Source organism: Vespa velutina, chromosome 2 (genome assembly GCF_912470025.1).
Source record: "Vespa velutina chromosome 2, iVesVel2.1, whole genome shotgun sequence".
In the NCBI taxonomy this organism is placed as follows: Eukaryota; Metazoa; Arthropoda; class Insecta; order Hymenoptera; family Vespidae; genus Vespa; species Vespa velutina.
The window spans coordinates 3,290,173-3,312,159 of NC_062189.1; the positions used below are offsets into that span (position 1 = coordinate 3,290,173).

Sequence of the window (21,987 nt, forward strand, 5' to 3'; positions counted from 1 at the left end):
TTCTTACTACTTGGTTACACGTAGATGGTATCTCGAGATATCGCAAGAGTCATCACGTTTGCGCATGCGCGGCGCCGATTCTTGAAGGTTATAAATACAGCTCACTTCTAGTAGATGAGTAAAGTTGTCAGAGTTGAGTTAGTCGCACGATGGCGCGACATGTTGGTCGCTCATACACACCGCCGGCAGTTTTTCTATTATTCGTTATTGCAGTTATTCGATTAACAAGAGGCAATACATTGACAGACATAGTGAGTCCGTTGAATAATCCTAACGTGACCGCTGTAAGCGTGTTAAATCTACGGGATTCGTTCTTCCATGAAACACCTTCGTTTCGTTCCGAGTACTTGATAGAGCTATATGGGACCGGCCTCGAAAGTAACTTATCATTACATTGGTCGAATGATGGTAGTGATTGTGAACGGAATAATGTACTCAAGAACATTTGGATCTCGATGTCAGGCGATCGTGCAATATACACGTTTCTCGAACTTCCGGACTTTAAAGTAAACACGGTCTATTTTTGCTTGAAAAACGGCGAACGATGGACCAATCTTGGAAGTAATTTTACGGTGAACTTACCTTCGCGATTGCAGTAAGTATATATATACATATATATATACATGTTTATGTACGTATGTGTATGGTACGATCGGTATGCGGGGATAATTTTCCTTACGTGTAACAAAGAAAAAGAAAAAGGACGAATTGCTGTCTACCTACGTTGCAACGTTAGAAGATGCCGGTTATATGATATAATGTGATTTCTTTTTCCTCATTGTGCAAGACTCACCATTTTTCTCTCGTTAACTTTCACATTTATTTGTTTACTATCTTAGCAGATTATCGCATATAATATAGTTTTATCGCGATATTAGTATCTTTGATTATGTCTTATGTTTTATATTTTTTTGTCCACGTAATACTTATTCCATCTGTGATATCTATATAACTTGAAATTGGAACTAAATTTAGAATATTAGCAAAAAGAAATATATATATATATATATATATATATATATATATATAACGTTTTAATGTAATTTTTATTCTATTGTAAATATGAATTGATGTGCGAATAAATGATTTAGAAATCTCTGAAAGTTACGAACGTCTCGTTATCATTGTATACATTTGCAACAAATTTAAGTGTACTATAGATTAATCTTCATCAACATTTGTTTTCATAAACATTAGAACATTAATTTATAGAGGACAACTGCATACATTTTACTTTGCATGTATTTTGCTTTGCATGTGCATAGTACTTTGTTTTATTGTTGACAATAAATCACTCTTTTGTCTTCATTTGAGATAATTGTTTATCAATAAGCAATAACAATGAACATTATTTTATAAATAAATAAAAATAAAGGTTCGATATAAAATGTAAATATATACAAAGTAAATTAATCAGATTGTTCTAATAAATATAATATAAATTTGTATAATAAGAATTTTATATTTTATTAACATTGAATAGCGTAATAAAATTGATGTATTATTAATGTATATATAATATTACAAATTATTTTCTTTGTTAAGAATTTTAATTTGTTATTAGTATCATAATTTGAAATTATACTCGTTATTTGACCATTATTCAGACACTCTAGGTTGGATGTATAAAAATAGATTTATGTTTGACCTACATTTAAGTGTTCCAATATTTTTGCATTAGGCAAATATTTTAAGAAAGAAAATCATATATAAGGCCACTTCATTCAAGTTTTTCAATGAATTAACAATTTATCTATAGATAAATTTTATGTCTATTTTTCTTAATATGTCTATTTTTTAATTTTGTGAAATATATAAGTGTCAATAAAGCTCTTTGTAGTGTATAACATTTTTTGTGCTTATTATGTTTTCTGTATTAAGCCATGGTTTCCTTTTCATACTTCTTGATTGCTTGCTATCAGACTGATGACTAATTATCTGTATCAGTGTATCCAATTACTTTTTATACCATATACGTTGCAAGTTTGCTAGTGATTATTATTTGAAATATTTATTTAGTTAGTTACATTACATTTATGTAACATTGATAAATGGTTATCAAATATATTATAATTTTTATATGCTTTTCAATTATAAATCTTACGTATTTTTTGTCTCTATAAAGAAAAATACTTATATTTTTTAAGTAGGTCATTATTGTACTCATTTTGTATCATATACTTTTTATTAAGAATTGGAGACTTTATTATCTTTTGTGTAAACATGGTATATTTGTCCCTCTACACTGATTCATATATCAATGTTCAATTGATACAATTATTTTAACCTTTAAGATAAGGAGGACCATTGCAAGAGAGAGTAACAAGTATGTTTGGTGTAGCATCTACAAAATTGAATAATTTTTCAATTTATTATTATTTCTTGACCATTTGTATTTTCTATAGCGACTAAATATTTCATTCTCAGAAAATATTTTCGCACACGTCGTGCCAATTCACATGTACCTGACATCGGTGATAATGAAAATGTACCATCGACACAAGTCCGTACAAACATTTACATTGAAGGCCTGAGAGTAGAGTTAGCTGATAAGGATCCTAGCTACACCGAAGAAGGTATTCCAGAGATTTTGGCTGGTGGCAAAGCAGTAATACGGTTATTCGGATCTGGAATTACAGAAGGTACTTTAATCACATTTACGGATATGCCACAAGAGAGGGATTCTATTTGTGACAAAATAAAGAGCAATGAGTTTCAAGTAAGAGAAAGTTATTATTTACATATCAAAATTAATTCAAAAGCATATAGAATCAATTCTATAATTTGAATGCATGCGAAAAAGAATTTAAAAATTCCGTGCATATATTTGTGTATGTAAAATTTCTAAACAGGTAATTAAAATAGACAATTTTTTCATTTTACTACTTGTAGGTAAAAAATGTACAGAAAAATACAGCAACCATTGATGTAGTTTTACCACTTGGATCTCCATTTTTTATTTGTGCAAAATCACCAATATATGAAGATGCCCAAAATGATTATGTGCCTTTTAGACATCAAGGCAGAGCATCATGGAATACAGTAAGCGTTATATCCTTTTTTTTTAGATGCGCATATATTTTGATATTATTAAGATAAATGTAGTATTAACTATTTACAGTCAATATATTTCAGATTCGTACATATGAAAAAATGTTACCTCTTTGGCTTAGCATTTTAATCATTCTCCTGTGCCTCAGCTTTTCTGCTTTATTTTCCGGCCTTAACTTGGGTTTGATGGCAATGGATAGAACTGAACTAAAAATACTTTGTAACACTGGTACAGAAAAAGTATGTTATATAAATATAGTTGATTATATATTATTTTTTCAATTTTGAATGTTATAGAATTGCTTAATTTATTATTAAAATATTAATGTCTGATTTTTTTTTTTTTTAAATTGTTAAATAATTTTATTATATTTTAGGAGAAACAATATGCAAGGACAATACAGCCAGTGAGAAACCATGGAAATTATTTGCTTTGTTCTATTTTATTTTCAAATGTTCTTGTCAATTCATTGTTCACTATTCTGTTAGATGATTTAACATCTGGACTAGTTGCAGTCATCTGTTCAACACTTGCTATTGTTATTTTCGGTGAAATTTCACCACAAGTATGTATTTTTTCAAATGTAATGTAGCAATTATAATACTTATGAAGTTAATATTTAATGTTTTTCTTTATAGGCCATATGTAGCAGACATGGCCTATGTGTTGGTGCTAAAACAATTTATATTACAAAATTAACTATGATAATAACATTTCCATTAAGTTATCCAATTAGTAAAATTTTGGATGTTTTTCTTGGTGAAGAGATTGGTAATGTTTATAACAGGGAAAGATTGAAAGAACTTGTTAAGGTGAGTATTTACTTAAAAGCAATAATTTGATAAGTTAATAATATTTTTAATTAGTATAAAATTTCTATTATGAATAATACTATGTTATAACTATATTATAAATTATAGGTTACAACGGGATATAATGATCTAGAAAAAGATGAAGTTAACATTATAGCTGGAGCGCTAGAATTACGGAAAAAGACTGTTGCAGATGTCATGACAAGAATTGAAGATGTGTATATGCTAAATTATAATGCAATTTTAGATTTTGAAACTGTATCTGAAATCATGAAATCAGGTATACATTATCTTTTTTTTTTTTTTTTTTTTTTTTTTTTTATCTAATATTACTTTAATTATTTTATATTTTATTGCATTTATGTTAGTTTACAATGATTTTATCAATATGCACTCTTTCTTAAGAATGTGATATTATTCTGGTGACGTTATTATATTATTTTAACATACTCAACAAATCAAAATTTAAAGTAGATAAGATATAATCTCTTATTGATATATAGATTAATTAAGAATTAATTTAATATGTTACATATCTTATCAAATACTTTTGTGAGTGTAGTATATAATTAATTATTTAGAAAAAAATTAGAAATATTGTTAAATGATATTATTGATACGTAATTAACTAATTATATTTTATTTAGGTTTTTCACGAATACCTGTATACGAGGGAGCTAGAACTAATATAATAACGATGTTGTATATTAAAGATCTTGCATTTGTTGATCCTGATGACAATATGCCACTTAAAACACTTTGTCAGTTTTATCAAAATCCATGTAATTTCGTTTTCGAAGATGTTACGTTAGATATAATGTTTAAACAATTTAAAGAAGGTATGCTCAATAAATATAATTCTATGTAAATAGTTTTATTTACAACTTTTTATAATAAAAAATCTTTCATTAATCCTTTATTTTTGTAGGTCATAAAGGTCACATGGCATTTGTTCAAACAGTTAATAATAAGGGTGAAGGTGATCCTTTCTATGAAGTGATAGGTTTAGTTACATTGGAAGATGTTATAGAAGAATTAATTCAAGCAGAAATTATAGATGAAACAGATGTATTTAGTAAGTTAGATCAAAATATCTAAATTCAAACGCAATAGATTGTATTTATTAACATAACATTTATTTTTTTACAGCCGATAATAGAAGTAAACGTAAAAGGCAGGCTCGGACAAAAATGCAGGACTTTACCGTGTTCGCGGAAAAGAAAGAAAATCAGCGTATTCATATATCTCCTCAATTAACTTTGGCCATGTTTCAGTACTTATCTACAAGTAGGAAGAAGTGTTACTTTGAGATTAGCGTAGAAATTATTATAAAGCATTTAATATAAATTTGAGCATAACATATGATTCACAGCTGTAGATGCTTTTAAACCTGATACAATATCCGAAACTATTCTACGTCGTTTACTTAAACAAGATATCATTTATCACATCAAAGTCAAGACCCGTGAAAAAGCCAGAAATGATCCCATTGCGGTAATTTATCAGCAAGGAAAAGCGGTAGATTATTTTGCATTGATATTAGAAGGTCGAGTAGAAGTTACAGTTGGCAAGGAAAATTTGATGTTCGAAAGTGGTCCATTTACATACTTTGGATCTCAAGCACTTACTACGAATATAGGAATAGGTAAAAAAAAAGAACGTATATTTGTATATTTAATTATGCATGTCCACATTAATAATATTTATATTTATTGTATTTATTATATTCTAGCTGAATCTCCCACAAATGGAAATCCTCAAAATCTTGGAAGCATTCAATCGATCAATTTAGATTCTATATTACGTTACACATTTATACCAGACTATACTGTTCGGGCGGTAACAGAAGTATTTTATGTCAAAGTCAAAAGATCTTTGTATCTTGCTGCCAAACGTGCCACTCTTTTGGAACGAAGCCAAAAAGATCCTTTACCTAGTCAGGATCAATTTGACGATGAAGTAGAGAAAGTACGTAGGATATAAATTTTTCAATGGCAAATACAAAATCAATTAATATTAATTAGGGAATACAAGGAAATATTTTTTTTTAGTTATTACATTCCTTGGATGAGGATGATCGTAGCGTACCAGAATCGCCAGTTTTACCAAAAGATAAAGAAAATGAAACCAGTAAAGATAAAGATATTAAAAGTCAATCACCAATCCGAAGTGCAACTGCCCCAACATCTCCTCTCCCAGTCAGTGCAAGTCCAGTTACAAATTCTAAATTTGTTTCATCACACAGCGATCATAATGGAAAGATAAAAAATTCCCCGATAAAAGTATGTCACTTTTAGTTTGTATAATTTTTTATTCTAAGTCTTTATCATCAGCAACTTTGATGTTATTGATTTATTTAAGGCACAAAATACGGCCACTCCAACAGGATTGGGTAAACTCAGTTTAGATTCTGACGTGCATATAAGTCAATCAGAAGCTGTCCGACTTCTATCTGGGAAGAAATCATTGGATGATGAGGAAAGGACAACATTATTAGTTAAACAAGATCGTTCTTAACGCTTACAGAATGGCCGACGATGTACAATAATGTCGGCAGTTGGAATAGTATTAAAGATACTAAGCAACGAAGGACAGAACATACGTCTATGACATATACAGATGTTTTGGCATTAGGTACTTAACAAATTACTTAAATATCTAATGTAAACGATACTAATACAATTATGAGATTCTTATGCATTTTATATCATCGCGATTGGCTTAGAAGCTGTACCCAATTCCTCGATAAAGAATACATCTATTTTGCTCAGGGGAAGTTGCCAAAAATGTTCATATATATATATTCATGAAACATTATTCATTGAATAGCTCATTTCATGAACAATCATACGTGCATCACATACCACTGTTTAATTGCATTTAGCGCATGGTAGAAAAAATATTCCGATTTAATCTCACACGTTCCATCAAGTCTCTTTTCATTAAGCAGCTAAGTACTTACAAAAGTGTTCAGTAAAGACTGAACATGTATATAAATAGAAGTAATAACTCATTAACCCATTCAGAGAATAAGTGCTCGTAGGTTGGTTGCATTATATTTTAATTAGAAAGAATAGGAAAAGAAATTCTGAATATTAATCGTGTGGTTAGATTCTGTGTTGCATATATTTCTTAGTATACTCTGCATTAGCATTTAGATACAATATTGAATATTTTTGAGCGCAGTGACACTATGTACTTACATAGTGATTTTTTTTCTTTTTTCCATAGAACCTAATTAAGTTTATCTACGAGCGCTCTAGGGTTAATTTTAAGATTGTTTTTATTTTATAAAAGATTTTATGATCTATTTATTTATATTATTTATGTAGTATATATATATATATATATATCATTTATGGATTTTATGAGGAGAATAATTCAATCTAAGAGAAAAACTCCTTTAATATTCCTTGAAAGAAGTTTTTCTACAACAAGCACTTCCCTCTACTTACTGTGAATATAGTATGAAAATGTCTTGTTTTTTTTCTCCTTTAAATATTGATATAATGATTTTTAATATCAAAATTAATAGATTTGTGGGTACAGTTTTTTTTGCTGATCTAGTAAAAGAAACAGGATGATTAATCTTATTAATAATTAAAATCTTATAATTATTATTGAAAACTTTTGTGTGAAAATAAGTTTATTTAACAATATTATAAAATACCGTTGTATGACCAAACACAGGCGGATATTAAGCAAAAACAGTACAAAGTAATAAATTTGTAGGTATATATATGATTGAAGAAATTATTAAGTATTTTTCTTGGTGCAACGGTCTTTAATTTTGCTTTATAAATTATATTCTTTATATTTTACATTGAGTAATAGGTGCCCTAAAAATAATTAGTGGTAAAAAGATATATTTGATACGTAATTAATGTAATCGTATTTTTATTCTGTGCCTTAAAATATCTGGTAGATATAAACCTGTTTAATCAGCTTTACTAGACCAAGTGTTGCCCTAAAAAATATTTTAGTAATCATTTGAAAAATATATCTGTTAATTTATTTTCTATTTCTTTTTATAACCCTCGAACATTTATTTGTAATTTCGCACAATATGTATATATATATCAAGTGTATTAACATTAGAGAAGAATTATGAACATTATGTTACACTTCACGCATATACGTAAAAGACGTATTCAAAGTTATTACTAAATATCACTAAAAAATGTGGTAGTATTACTTGCAAGAGATATAAATCAATGAAATTATTGTATGCTTGAGATATTTTAATGAATTATAAATTAATTGCAAAAATGGAATAGTATAAATATAATCCAATCTAAATAAATCTTCATATACAAACAATGAATAATAGAAATAATTAATAAAAATATATTTCTTCACTTCTATAATTTATATTGCAATATAGAAAAAAAAAAAATAAGACTCGGATTACATTATTCCTGAATTAATAACGAAAGCAATTTCTGAACATATCTCCCAATTGTTAAAATAAAAAAAAATAATATCTTAAGTTTGTTTAATAGAAAAGTAATGTAGAGCGAAATAGTGTTTGATTTTAAGAATCTATTTTATTTTTGCTATTTACTTTAATTTTTTTAAATAATATAATTGTAGAAACTGCCATATATTTAATATAGTACAATTTTTGTCGTTCAAAATTTTAATAATTAATTTATTTTTGAAATTAAATAAGAATAATTAATATTGGTTGTGGGTACATCTCTTTTTGATTATAATTTGTATACCAGATACAAATAGAAGTACTTATATGGCCATGAAAAGTATGCATGAAAAGATCATTAAAATTAATTTTCACATTGTCAATTCATGAAATATTGAAGGAATGTTTGTGACATTATTTTAATGATATTATTTTAGTATTTATACTCATTTTATTTTATTTTTTTTTTTTTTTTTTTTTTTTTTTTTTTTTTAACAAATACAGTTGTACTTATCTTATATATAAATAGAAATCATTTTGCGTAACATGCGAAATAGAGAGAGAAATATTTTTTTAAGTTTATAAATATTTTATTTGTGTTCTGAAAGATTTTCAGAAATATCAAAGATTAATTGAATTTACAATTTGTTACAAATGCGATAAATTAATATCGATTTATAAATGCTTTTATAAGTAAATTTTTAGGTGCGTTTTATCGATACAATATACGCATGTGTTTTTCTTTATCCAAAATTAATAATTATAACAACAATGATAGTAGTAGCAATTTCATTAAATTTGGTATTATTTCAACTTATCATGCAATAACCATTTTTAATTCTGATTCTGTTTTTATACTTATAAACTATTTTATATACTCTATAATAGATTTATATTGTAAAAGTATGAAAGTCAACTCAATGTGTGCATATTGAAAAATAATATCACATATAACTCTTTGAAGCATGACGATAGTCATAGTATTACATTAAAGTTGTTTCACATATAATAATAAAAATTTATTTTTCTTGTTGAAATTTATAAATAGAATAACTCGGTCAGTCTTATTGGAGAAATTTTCTCCTCAAGTATTAAGTTGGAGGGGCTACGTATAAGGTGCTATTTTAGCAGTAAATATACATTATATTGCTGTTGATATATGAGTAGGACTGTATATAAACCTCATAATAAGCTTCAAAGAGTTACAATGCACATCTTACACGACCAGAAATATTATAACACACATTTGTAAAATGTTTTAGCAATTGCATTATTTTCTAATCGTCTATCAGATAGTTAAAACATTGATACTAATGCATTTGCTAAAATATAAAAAGATAAATCGTACTTAGTGATATAAAAATATGTTTACAGAGATGTTAAACCTATTAAGATTTTATATATTTTTACGAGATTACATCATGATCTTTTACTTAGTTTTCTGTACTATCTATTGCATGTTTATTGTATATAATACATATATATGTGTGCGCGCGTGTGTATGTGTGTGTGTTCGTTATTTTTAATACATTGTATGTAGCACTTTATGACAATGTAATGAGCTTTAGTTAAACATAGTTATGTCGGGGAAGTGTTATTACATACTATTTACAAAAAAATAAGAAGCCGAGTTTTACTCACTTTCTCTCTTATACTTTCTATACATGTGTATGTGTGTGTGTGTGTGCGTGTGTGCGTGAGTGCGTGCGTGTTCGTGTATGTACACATATATACACATATATACATGCATACATACACACACACATACACGCATAATATGCGTATAAAGACAAAAATGACAAACAACGCGATTTGTACAAATCGGTTTAAGTAAAAAAGAATTTGTGATCTTCCATAGTTAATCATTAAAATATTGCTACATGCGACATGCAATAATAGATAGTACTTATGCATGTTTTTGACAAATCTTATATTGTTCCGATTCAATAGAAATATGTTCTCAAACATAAACAAAAGATAAAAATCTATCCGGTCTGTAATATAAAAATAAAATAATTACTTCAACCATCGATTTGATTATTGTTAACGATGTGTATAAGTAACGAGCGATCATTGAAAGTTCATATAAAAGTTCGTTTGATTTGATTGTATTTAAATTCCCGCGGTATTTTTGTTCAGAAAAAACAATCGACTATATACGCTATTGTCATTAAAAAGAGTCCAATGACATTTGTGACATTGCTGTCTTCAAGGTACAGCAATGACTTGCGCGGCATATTTTATAAAGCTTTTCTTCGAAGCAGAAGCTCACCCTACGAACGATGGTGGCTCGAAGTTGGTCAGTCAGTGAAAAGCGTTCGTTAGAGACACTCGTAACGTTCATTGTATCTTTTGGTTGATTCTGTTTTTCAACAATTTTTATATCCTTATATTGATACTAATTAATTCATTATATTTAAGATCAATTAAATAAAGTGTAAAGTTTAATAATCATCCGTTTGACGAAGGTCTATCGGTATTTGAATTTTTTAATTGGCGGGAAATTTTAAATCCTCGTAATATCTTGAAGTGTCATATTAAATATCAGAAAAATATTAATATTTAGATGATGTAAAAGAAATTTATTTTTTCTTACAAGAGGACATAAATTCGTTTGAACTACTACACCGACTTAATATCTTAAGGTACGATCTATACGTTTTCATACAAATTTTAATGAGAAACGTTCGACTTCGAAGAGAATAAGAGTAGAAAGACAAGATTTCTCAAGTTCAACGCGATATCTATTTTCGTTGGTTAAAGGAGGAAAGATGTATGTACGTACATAAATCGTGAAAGCAACGTCAGAACGTTGAATTGCAATAAAGTCGTTTATTAACCCCCAGATCGGGATACGCAATACCGCAAGTGAACTATCATTGTTATTTTTATAGAAGATCATTAACTAATCTTCGTATCAAACTGAATATATTATTTTTTTTATTCTACTATTGGAAAATCAATTTTTCTTAATGTCCTTCAAAACAATTTTAAAAGAATCGCAGTTTAATAACATATGAAGTTTTTAGTTTGTTATTTCAAAGCAAAAAACGTCGACCATCGATCGATCAGTTTCAAAAATTAACAAAAATTCAAGGATCATTTATTATATTTTTTTTTAAATTGGACACATTTAATAAAGAATTGAAGTTATTTATATTTATATGTAAGCAATAGATGAATAGTTTAAATATTAAAACAAAAAAAGGCAAGAATGTTTTTGGTTTACAAAAGTAGATATCTCTTTTTTGTATAAAGATCGATTTTTCAAAGTCCGCTTAGAAAGAAAAAGAAAGATGGCGGACGAACACATGGCTTGATTACCAGTGATTAATTACTTAGCGTGTCTGTACAAATGTATAAAGAAAGAGCCTAAATGTAAGAAATACACGTAGACACATGATGCTCTTACACTTTTATTAATTACAAAAGTCGATGCTTTTTTGGTGTATTCATGTTAAAAAATAAAACAGGATTCATGATTGATGTACATACTTTGATTACATGTTTTATAGAAATATACGTAATTCAAAGAGGTAAATGGTAATGAAAAGAAAATTATTATTTTTTTTTTTTTCTTTTTTTTTAAGAATAATCTTCCTCGTTTTTAATTTCAATTTCGCATGTAATTAATTAACAACGATATATGAAGTTAAGCTTAAACGTTTCGACAAGATTTACATTATGGTAATAAAGTAAAGTATATATTTGTAGTCTTAATGTGAGAACATATATGCAGAGATATAGAAAATCATAATCACTTATCGCACGGCAATGATACGAGCAAATAACATAGGCGTAGAATAATAATTGTCAATTCCTATTAGGAATAATTACTTATCCCTCTCTCATCTAATTGACGTTTAATTATCATTCGATAAAGTAATTACATTTTCTTCCAAAAGCATTTAATGAACTAAATTATCTTTTATTATCCGACAATATAGTTAAATGTTCTATTCATTTTATAACAATTTAAATAACAATTTTTTTCATTTTAACATCGTTATTGTAAATTGCAAAATGGCGCCTTTGATACCCGCCATTCGAGCTATTAACGAAATAACGCGGGAAATTTACTATTCAATAAACTTGTCGATGTCTCATACCGTTTTAATCATGCAACCATCACGCAATGATGATGAATTCTTAATAACGCAATTTATGTACATACATATATATATTTCTTTTTGAAATTTAACCAAAGGACATTTCCTTTATGAAAGTTAATTAAAAGCAGAAACGTCAAAGCTTTAGGGTCAATCACCTTGTCGCATTTCCATAGTTCATACTTCAATAAAATGACGACTTTAATTTTATATAGAAATTAAAAGTTTAAAATATGATTCTCGCACAACTATTTTGTCCGAGATCATTTCTTTTTCTTGTTTGTCTGTTTTTTTTTTTTAATTAAAAAAGCTTAAAACTTTATTATAATATTTAATCTTAAAACTTCATTATAATATAATAAGTCGACTAATTATAATATTTCTCTATGAATGTATATAAAATGTAAAATTGATATATTTACTAAAGATCGAACGAATGATAGATGAAGATCTCAAATTTGATGATATAGGTAAAGAAAAGCGAGAATCGGTGATGCATGCGGATTTCTTAACAGTGATAAATCTTCGAAGCAATGTTTACCAGTTTAAATGTCTAGTTAGTCGTTTGCGGTAAGATAAATAAGAATAGATATCTATACGTATGTGCGGGGGTGCGTGTAAAATATAGAGTTAATACCAAGAAGTAAACGACAATTTGTTGAAGAGAAATGAAGCTTCAATTTCGTTGAAAATCGTTTCTATCGGATATTAAAAAAAGCTTTTACGAGATTCCTTTTTCAGATTTATTACCGAACGATTTTCTTCTTGCTTCTCCAAGCTTTTTGTTCTTGATCAAAAAGGGAGAGGATTGACTTTTATGTCGGAAAACGAATTTCTCGTTACCTTAAATGAAAATAACAGAATATATATATATATATATATATATGTATATATATATATATATGTATATATATATATATATATGTATATATATATATATATATATATATATACATATAAAGGGAAAATTATATTTGCTAAGGTACTATACCGATAGGTAAAATAAATGTTTGCAATATATAAACTCGTAAATAGAACACCAAGAGAATACATCGTAGTGTCTAAGAAAAGTAAAGTCAAGCATACATAGATATTGTCGCGTGTTAGTATCTAATAATAACTTAATAAGCTTAGAACGAAAGCATAGTAAATTGGAAGGACGTGGTATAGCTTCTTCAGATAAACCATGACCCTGATGGTAGACATCTTGTCTTTTTTTCTCTATTGTAGATATTTAGTTCGAAGGTCGAGCTTTCATCTCATGGATTTAAGAGTAATTACTTTTAAAAATACCTCGAAGGCCAATAAAAAAGTCTTTCATCGAGAACCCTCTTCTTGCAAGCTTGCATATTGATAAGCTTCGAAAATGAACCTAATTGATGAACTTGATAGATTGTTAATTAATGACAAATATATTTCTTTTTTCATTTTTTCTCTTCTTCATTTATTGCAGCATAGATGGAAAAAATCTTTTGTAAATTATGAAGATAGATTGTTCTACAAAAAGAATGACAGATGTAGTAGGTATCAAGAAAATTTGACAAGAGAAAGAGAGAAGGAGGAAAAAAAGACAAACATGAATTCGTCCTACCGATGGGGGAAGAACGAATATGGCAGCAAATATCATTTTTCTTATTATAGTCAGTTCGGTGAAAGGTATGAAGCAGCTGTTGTAGAGGTACGATATAGGATAAAAATATATAAAATAAATATTACTAAAAATTCATTTGATCCATATCGAACTAGTAAATAGGAAAACAAAAAAAAAGGGAGTTTTTTTTTTTCATTCTTCAGGTGACAGTACTTCTTATTACGTTCTTCGCAGCGATCATTGTCAATGTTGGAATGGCCGTTTGCGTGCTCAGGTACAAGGAGATTAGAACGCCCACGAACTTGTGCCTAGTGAACTTGGCTGCAGCGGATCTATTGTTTGCTCTTGGTATCCCAGTGGTTGCTTACACCAGATTGACGCAATCTTGGGAACTCGGTGACGTAGTTTGCGCATTATTACCATATTCCGAGGTAATTCTACTTCTTTTCTCCCTATCTGCTATTATCATTGCTCACAAATCTCTTCTTGTCACTACAATGATAAGAATCGCAAGAGTCAATGCTCCTGTGAAAAGTAAAATGTGATTTTATTTGTTTTTTAGCATCATATATTACATTTTTAAGAAAGACATATCAAAAATCGTTATACTTATTTTCATTCATTTAGAAAATTTTTCTCTCTTTCTCTTTCTCTCTCATTTAATAATTTAATTCTCTAAATTATCAAAATTTTAATCCTTTTTTAGACTTAATTATCTAATCTTATAATTATCTAAACATAAAAATGTCAATTCTCTTAAACATAACATTTTTTATATATACAAATTTTTTATTTTTTTAACGAGTAGAATAAAATACGCTCGATGCTACAGTAAGAATTAAAATAATAATAATGAAAGTTTAACGTGTCATTTTTTTATGTAAGTTGAAATTAACAGTAACTATATGTAGAAGTATATTTTTAGTTGGCAGACGAGAGGTGTATTACTGTGACACAATACACCTCTCACCCTTACAGATCAAGGTCACACCTGTTCATGAAGGGTGACTATAAATACTCATTCGTAGCCGCTAACGTGTGTATAACGAAAGTAATGTTCCTATTTTGAAATCTAATTCCGCTAGATGACATTTAACAACACGAAACTAAGGCTGATAATATTGATAATTAAAATTGATTTAATATCAATCTTTGCTTTCTTTTGTTTTATTTCAGTATGTATGTGGCTTCGTACTTTTATGGACGCTCACAGTTATATCAATAGACAGGCACAAATGTTTAGCAGTAGCACCATATAGAAGCATCCTAACTAATCAAAGAGTGCTGTTTATTTGTTTAACAACATGGATCGTCGCTTTTTTTGTCTTTCTTCCTGTTACAATTTGGTTTAAGCCAAGGGTAAATGTCCGATTATATTATCGTATTATTGTCCAATTATTATACTTATATAAAAACTATATTGAAGTTGTATTTTCGTTTAATTATTACAGGCAGTCTCGGGTGGTGTTAAAATATGTACTCTTGTCTTTCCACAAAAATCAATGGTAAAAATATCACTTATTTTTACTATAGTAACACTCACGTTTACTTGTCTGTTACCAATGAGTCTTTTGGTGTATCACTATCAACAGATATTTAAAAAGATTCTTAATACGCGAGATAGATGGGCTGTACCTTGTGTAGCTCAGGTTGGTATATTAAGTCTTAACAAATTGCTAAATCTTTTTAATTTAATTTGATAAATTTTATATCTTGTAGGACTTAACTACTGGTAAAGGAAACAGAAGAGATTCGGAATTATCGGTGGTAGGATCATTAATACCATGGGTTGGAAGAAAATTATCTACATCATCAGTTATAGAACGTACTGGTAGAACTGGTAGTATGTCACAACACGAGGAAGTCCGTCTTCACAAGCATATACGTGTCATGCGGATTTTATTATTAAACGTAGTCGCCGTTTTAGTTATGTGGTTGCCAATAACGATCATCGCTCTCTTGCTTTTCATTGATGCTCAGAGACCACCTAAACAAACTGATTTTTTCATGAGATCGCATCATTTCATTTGGGCACTTATTACAGCTCAATTGAATACAGTGGTCAATCCTATTCTTTATGGTATATTCTCAGAAAACTTTAAAATCTGTGTTACCAAAATTCTACAACGTCGTTCCAATAAAAACGACGAACAAGAAGATCGTAGTGCTAATGGTTCGAAGAAAAGTGCTAAATCATTAGATACACTTCAAGATCGACTTGGTGGTCCCAGAATACAAAATAGTTTTAGAAATTCTGTGAAACAACCAAAGAGTTCCAGTTGCAGTATTGGAAGTATAATAGAAATGCCCAGTTCTGAAAAAATTTAAACATATTTATTATATTTATTAATAAGTTTACTTGTGTTCTTATAGATAAATGATGCTGTACCTTAATTACATAAACAATTTTATAAACTTTTTTAAAAAATTGTGATAGTAATAACATAAAACATTTTATGTTATGAAATTATTACTTACATTATTAAATTAAAAGTCACATATTTCTTTTCTTATCTTCTTTTTCGTCTCTGATAATTTCTTCATAGTTAAGTTTTTTGTCAACATTAAATTCCTTATAAGATTTATTTTAGCATTTATAAAATTTGTTTTATCTCTCTTAATTTGCTTTTCTTTTAGTTTCTTTTTATTCTCTATAACTGGATCTGTTACAAAATCTCTTATAAGAAACCATGGTTGCTCTATGTTTATGATTGTTACTAAATCCATTCTGATTTGTAAAGAATTAAATAATTTTTTTGTTACTATAGGTAAATCGATTGAAGTTTCATTATTTACTATTTCTTTGATAGAGAAAGTTGTTTCATTATTGGATACTAAGAAACAAACAATATAAACATTTTTTGGTAAATTTTCTTGAAAATCTATATTAAGAAATAATTGTTTTGCTATTCTATATACTGTCATTTTAGGATACATTTGTATTTTCTTTCTGCAAGCATAAAGATTTATTCTATAAAGTTTATCTTCTTCAGCAAGAAGTATTTTATTCCACAATTCTAATTCTTTTGCTCTTTCATAGATTTGTTCAACAATTAAATCTGTACCTTTTAACATATCTTTATGAAGATTTATAAAATCATCTTTAGAAATTTCTTCATTTACACAATTTTCTATTGTATTAATGGATAATTCATGAAGTTCTTTTGTTTTAGTTAGACCTACAAATTTATCTCTTTCATAATATTGCACGCAAATAAGATTTTTTTCTTCTATTTTTACTTTTTTATATATTTCGGTAGAAAGTGTCATTATCATGTAATACAATTTGGATCCATCGGAATAAACAATCCATATTTTATCGCTACATTGGTGATTAAGTCCTGCGCAAAGGGTTTTAACATTTACTCCTAGATAAAGTTTTTTATACCGTAATATATTATTTTTTGAATGCACAATGATAATTGCATCTGTATTTGTTATAAGTACTAATCCATTAATCTTTTTGTCATTTTGTATAGGTACAATGTTTATTATTTTATTATCACAACTATGAATTAAATGAATTACTTCTTTTGTTAAAGTAAATAACTTTTTACCATTACCAATCAAACATAAATTATCTACCATATCAATTTCATCTAGTAATATGTTTCTAAATTCATCTTCTGAATTTTCCATGTTCAAAGGAAAAGTACATAATTCTTCTAGTTGTTTTGACATGAGTGGCAAATGGAGTAATATTTTACTCGATTTGTTCTGTTTATTTTCCAAATATAAGTGATCATCCTTTGTCTTAAGTATCTCAAAAAATATGGAACCAATACTTATAGCACTTTTACTTAATACACTGAATCTTCCATCTCTTGAAAGTTTATATACACCATGTGGTAAACATGTAAAGAAAACTCTATTGGAAAAGCATTGTATAGCTTTTATTTGTCTCGGTGCAATCAAAACTGGCAGCAAAGATGTATATTTTTCTTGTACGTATGGAAACATAACAAATTTATCATCGTTCCAACAAAAACATGTATCTTCACCATAAAAATTACAAAATACAAAATGTAATGGGACAAATTTATCATCCTCTGTTATAATATTCATATTGTACTATTAATATTAATTCTTCATAAAATTAATTTAAAGATTGATATAATTTAAAATATGGACTTACAAACTTTTGCTATTGAAGTACTTTATTACTATTAAAATAGATATTTAGGAACTATCATTTTTGATTTTGAAAATAAGAAATAATTTTTTATTTAGAAATTATTGAAGAAAAAAAATTTTTTAAATTAAATATAAATCTTATTAAGGATTACACTTGTACTACTATAGTCAAATAAATCCAAGAATCTCGAATTTTAAATATAACGGAAATAATTTAGCTATTACAACGTAATCTAAGTTCAAAATTATTGATATCTACATTATCTCAACTCAACATTTTATGATACTCTTATATTTACATTTTTATTGTTATATCATTATAGATACGCTTGTTAAGGATAATAGTTTCACAATTTACTACTACGTAGCGCTTCGATTATTTTCCCTGAAATTCATAGAGTTGAGTAATATTGATCGATCTTGGAATTTGTATATATATGATAATTCGCATATCGAATGAAAATTAAAATTTTAAATATATTCAAAGAAATTTGAATATTTTGAATATTTAGTTATCTGAAAAGTTTTTTTGGATGAAAATTAATTTGGATTAAAGTAAATTAATAAAAAACATTCAAAATGGCTAACAAAAAGGTTGATTTTTATAATTTATTATTAATATATTTATTTGGTTAAATATATCATATCATGTCATGTTATGTTGAATTATATTATTATAATATTAAAAAGTGTTATTATTATAACATGTATTAGGAATCATTGATATTTGTAATTGATGTGGGTGTATCATCAAAGGATTCTCTTTCTAATTCTTTTCTGTTGGACAAAGCAAAAGTTATTACTCAACGTTTAATGGAAAGGAAGGTATATAAATATAATAATTAGATATTGTTATACCATAATTTGCAATCTAACTAATAAAAATTATATTTTTAGATATTTTATCGACCAAAAGATGAAATTGGCTTGATATTATCAGGTTCAACTATCTCATTCAATAGACTTGATTTCAAAAATATTCAAGAAGTTCATAGCATGCAAGTACCAAATTGGAACTTGATAAAGATTGTTTCAAATCTGGAACTTACAGATTGTATATCAAACTGGATAAAAGCTCTTTATGTTGCTATTGATTATGTTAAACGTGAATGTGTGTAAGTATAATTACAAATGTGTGTGTGTGTGTGGCGTGTGTGTATAAAGTAATATATTAAAAAGACATATATTTTTATTTTTATTTTCTTTTGCAGAGATAAAACAAATAAAAAAATAGTTTTATTTTCTGATTTTAAGGAAGTATCAAAAATAACTGATTTTGACATAAGTGATATAATACCAGCATTAAAAGACCAAGAAATTACATTACTAGCTATGTATAGTATTAGCATTTATTTAATTTTATATACTTTTGTATTCAGTACATTATTTATTATTTTCTATATTTTTCCAGTGGCTTAGAACCATTATTTAATAAACCTCAAAACACCATTACATCCAGTGAAAATCTCATTCTCGATATTTGCGAACAAGTATTATATTTTATTACGAATATATATATATATATGTATATGTATATATATATACATAAAATAGTTATAACAGTATTACTTATATCCTTTGTACTTTTGATTTCTTAATGTTATTGTTTCATGTAATATTTATATTGTGGATTTATGGCAGGCTAATGGGAAATACAAGACTATTAATCAAGCACTTGATGATGTAAAGTTTATTAGAAAAACACAGTCTAGGCTTTTACCATGGAAGTGCTCATTAGAATTACTTGATGTAAAAATACCAATTAAATCATTTGTCAAGGTAATGTATACAATAATAATAATTATAGATTAGAAAATTTATTATTAAGAATTTTTTATTTACTTTATGAGTACTACGGTTATTAAAATTTAATGGTAATTTCTTACGACATTCTGATAATTCTATTTTAGGTAACAAAGGAATCAAGATTTCCATCATGGGAAAATATGACTAATGAAACTTCGCAAAGTAAAACAATAGAGCCTAATAAACCTGTAAAAGTGGAACGTGTTAAAGAATACCAAGATAGACAAAGGGAATTTCATAATTCGAAACATATAATACATGGTTATATATATGGTGGTGTTTTTATACCATTTTCAAGTAAATAATTTGTTGTATTTAATGTATGCATTAGAAATTTGTGTTACATCATCTTTCATAACGAAAGTATTTAATTTATATAATAGAGGAAGATGAAGAGGCTATGTTGTATAAAAGTGGCCCTCAAAATTATAAATTTTTGTACTTTACAAAGAAAAATTATGTTGACATTCAATATTGGTGTAGCAGTACCAGTAATCACATAATTTTGCCTGCTGATAAGGTATTGCATATAATTTAAATGAGAAATATTGTGACCAAATTATAATATAAAAGATCAACTAATTTTTATTCTAATGAATAAAGTTGTAAGAAAAGTTTCATTTAATTATGTAAAAATTTTTCTATATTTTAGAACGCAGCACCACAATTTTATAGTTTAATGCAAGCTATGATTAATAAAGATGTTGTTGCTATTGTTAGGAAAGTATATAGAAAGAACTCAAATCCAAATATAGTAGCACTATTTCCACGTATTAATATTCCAGATGAACCTTGGGTAAGATAAAATATTTTTTATCGTACTTCATAATATTATTCTTTGTATTCTAATTTTTAAATTCTTATATTTATATTTTATCTTATTTCAGTGTTTTGTAGAGATCATACTACCATTCGCGGAAGATATAAGAAGAATAGAATTGAAACCTTTAAAATCTTTCGTTAAAAAGTTATCAAAAAAACAAAATGAAATTGTAGATAATTTATTAGATGCTTTTATGTTAATTGATACAAAGTAAGTCACATTTTTTAAAAACCTTATAAATTTTATTAATAATTTTTTTATTTGCTTAATTAAATTATTTTTACTTAATAATTATAAATAATTAACAGTAATTCTTCCATTAAAAAATTTATGCCTGGGTGTGTTCCAAATCCCATGAAACAAAATGCGTTTAATATGCTATCATATCGTGCATTAAATCCAGAAAAACCATTGCCGCCTGTTGATATTGAAGTAACAAACTTGTTGACATCTTATCAAGAAATAATAGAAAGTAATATTGAAAATATCAAAATATTGTTCGACTTACCTGATGATACTATGGATAATATACAAACGTAAGAATTATGTTAAAGAATAAAAAGTAATAGTTTAAATTTTTATTTATTTAAGTTTGAATATAACAAATTTTATATTTTTTTTTAGATCCAAAGATACTGTAGATATGCAGTCCAAAGAACAACCAAACGTTGGATCCAGCCAGACATTGGATGCAGCTAAAAATAATTCTGTTAGAGATAATGATACTTCTGAAGAAATGATTTTACCTTCAGATATATTAGATGTAGATATGGATTCATTGGTAAATAATATTTGAGAAGCATAATTGTTATTCACCGCGTGTATGTATTACACATGAATGATATCTTTTCTCTTCCATTTAATTAAGTGAGTGATATATAATTAACATAGAAAAAACATGGAGAAAGAAATATTAATCTATCTATAAGTATTAATTTAACAATTTAAATTTAATAAATTATTATAAATAATTATCGTATTATACATTAATATAAAATATTTTGTATATTAATATAGAATATTATGATTGAATTTTGTAATAATTGTAAATTATATTTTTTTATTTTGAATATCAATAATATATATGGTAAAAGCTTAGATTGTGTTTTTCTAATATCAATAAACCTTTCTATGATATAAAAATAGTTAAGATTATTTATATATTTGTAACGTAACGATGAGATGTAGTATAAAATAGAATTCCATACTTAGAATTCTACTTTACCGACTCATACTTTCA

The 21,987-nt window shown here is 27.0% G+C and overlaps 4 protein-coding genes across 11 annotated transcripts; 3 read left to right on the top strand and 1 right to left on the bottom strand.

Moving 5' to 3' along the window:
• Positions 1 to 3: 3 nt before the first annotated feature.
• Positions 4 to 8,758, top strand: LOC124947298 (unextended protein). Its single transcript, XM_047489276.1, has 14 exons — positions 4 to 595; positions 2,428 to 2,719; positions 2,893 to 3,042; positions 3,136 to 3,291; positions 3,429 to 3,617; positions 3,691 to 3,864; positions 3,973 to 4,144; positions 4,512 to 4,703; positions 4,793 to 4,939; positions 5,014 to 5,151; positions 5,237 to 5,509; positions 5,597 to 5,832; positions 5,916 to 6,146; positions 6,226 to 8,758. The coding sequence occupies exons 1-14, from the start codon at positions 150 to 152 to the stop codon at positions 6,379 to 6,381; spliced, it is 2,952 nt and encodes a 983-aa protein (XP_047345232.1). The 5' UTR covers positions 4 to 149; the 3' UTR covers positions 6,382 to 8,758.
• Positions 8,759 to 8,808: 50 nt separating this feature from the next.
• LOC124947302 (free fatty acid receptor 4-like) lies at positions 8,809 to 16,497 on the top strand. 4 transcript variants are annotated; one of them, XM_047489287.1, is made up of 6 exons: positions 8,809 to 10,929; positions 13,852 to 14,071; positions 14,188 to 14,415; positions 15,161 to 15,343; positions 15,436 to 15,633; positions 15,704 to 16,497. In XM_047489287.1, the coding sequence occupies exons 2-6, from the start codon at positions 13,970 to 13,972 to the stop codon at positions 16,310 to 16,312; spliced, it is 1,320 nt and encodes a 439-aa protein (XP_047345243.1). In that variant the 5' UTR covers positions 8,809 to 10,929; positions 13,852 to 13,969; the 3' UTR covers positions 16,313 to 16,497. The 4 variants fall into 4 exon arrangements, with proteins under 4 accessions (XP_047345243.1, XP_047345242.1, XP_047345241.1 ...); XM_047489286.1 differs by having other exon boundaries at positions 8,810 to 10,929; positions 13,847 to 14,071; XM_047489284.1 differs by lacking the exon at positions 8,809 to 10,929 and adding an exon at positions 13,407 to 13,666 and having other exon boundaries at positions 13,847 to 14,071.
• On the bottom strand, positions 13,382 to 18,462 carry LOC124947301. Of its 4 annotated transcripts, none has more exons than XM_047489283.1 (3): positions 17,050 to 18,113; positions 16,463 to 16,818; positions 13,382 to 16,298 (listed from the first exon to the last, which is right to left on the bottom strand). In XM_047489283.1, exons 1-2 carry the CDS (start codon positions 18,047 to 18,049, stop codon positions 16,472 to 16,474), a joined length of 1,347 nt encoding a protein of 448 aa, XP_047345239.1. In that variant the 5' UTR covers positions 18,050 to 18,113; the 3' UTR covers positions 13,382 to 16,298; positions 16,463 to 16,471. The 4 variants fall into 4 exon arrangements, with proteins under 4 accessions (XP_047345239.1, XP_047345238.1, XP_047345237.1 ...); XM_047489282.1 differs by adding an exon at positions 18,418 to 18,462 and having other exon boundaries at positions 13,383 to 16,298; positions 16,463 to 17,979; XM_047489281.1 differs by adding an exon at positions 18,120 to 18,459 and having other exon boundaries at positions 13,383 to 16,298; positions 16,463 to 17,979.
• LOC124947300 (X-ray repair cross-complementing protein 5-like) lies at positions 18,166 to 21,695 on the top strand. 2 transcript variants are annotated; one of them, XR_007100362.1, is made up of 12 exons: positions 18,166 to 18,712; positions 18,833 to 18,943; positions 19,016 to 19,233; positions 19,330 to 19,452; positions 19,530 to 19,608; positions 19,760 to 19,897; positions 20,029 to 20,221; positions 20,308 to 20,444; positions 20,577 to 20,720; positions 20,812 to 20,957; positions 21,151 to 21,283; positions 21,372 to 21,514. XR_007100362.1 is itself a non-coding variant. In XM_047489278.1 (12 exons), the coding sequence occupies exons 1-12, from the start codon at positions 18,698 to 18,700 to the stop codon at positions 21,541 to 21,543; spliced, it is 1,704 nt and encodes a 567-aa protein (XP_047345234.1). In that variant the 5' UTR covers positions 18,166 to 18,697; the 3' UTR covers positions 21,544 to 21,695. The 2 variants fall into 2 exon arrangements, 1 of the variants encoding a protein (XP_047345234.1); XM_047489278.1 differs by having other exon boundaries at positions 21,056 to 21,283; positions 21,372 to 21,695.
• Positions 21,696 to 21,987: the final 292 nt, after the last annotated feature.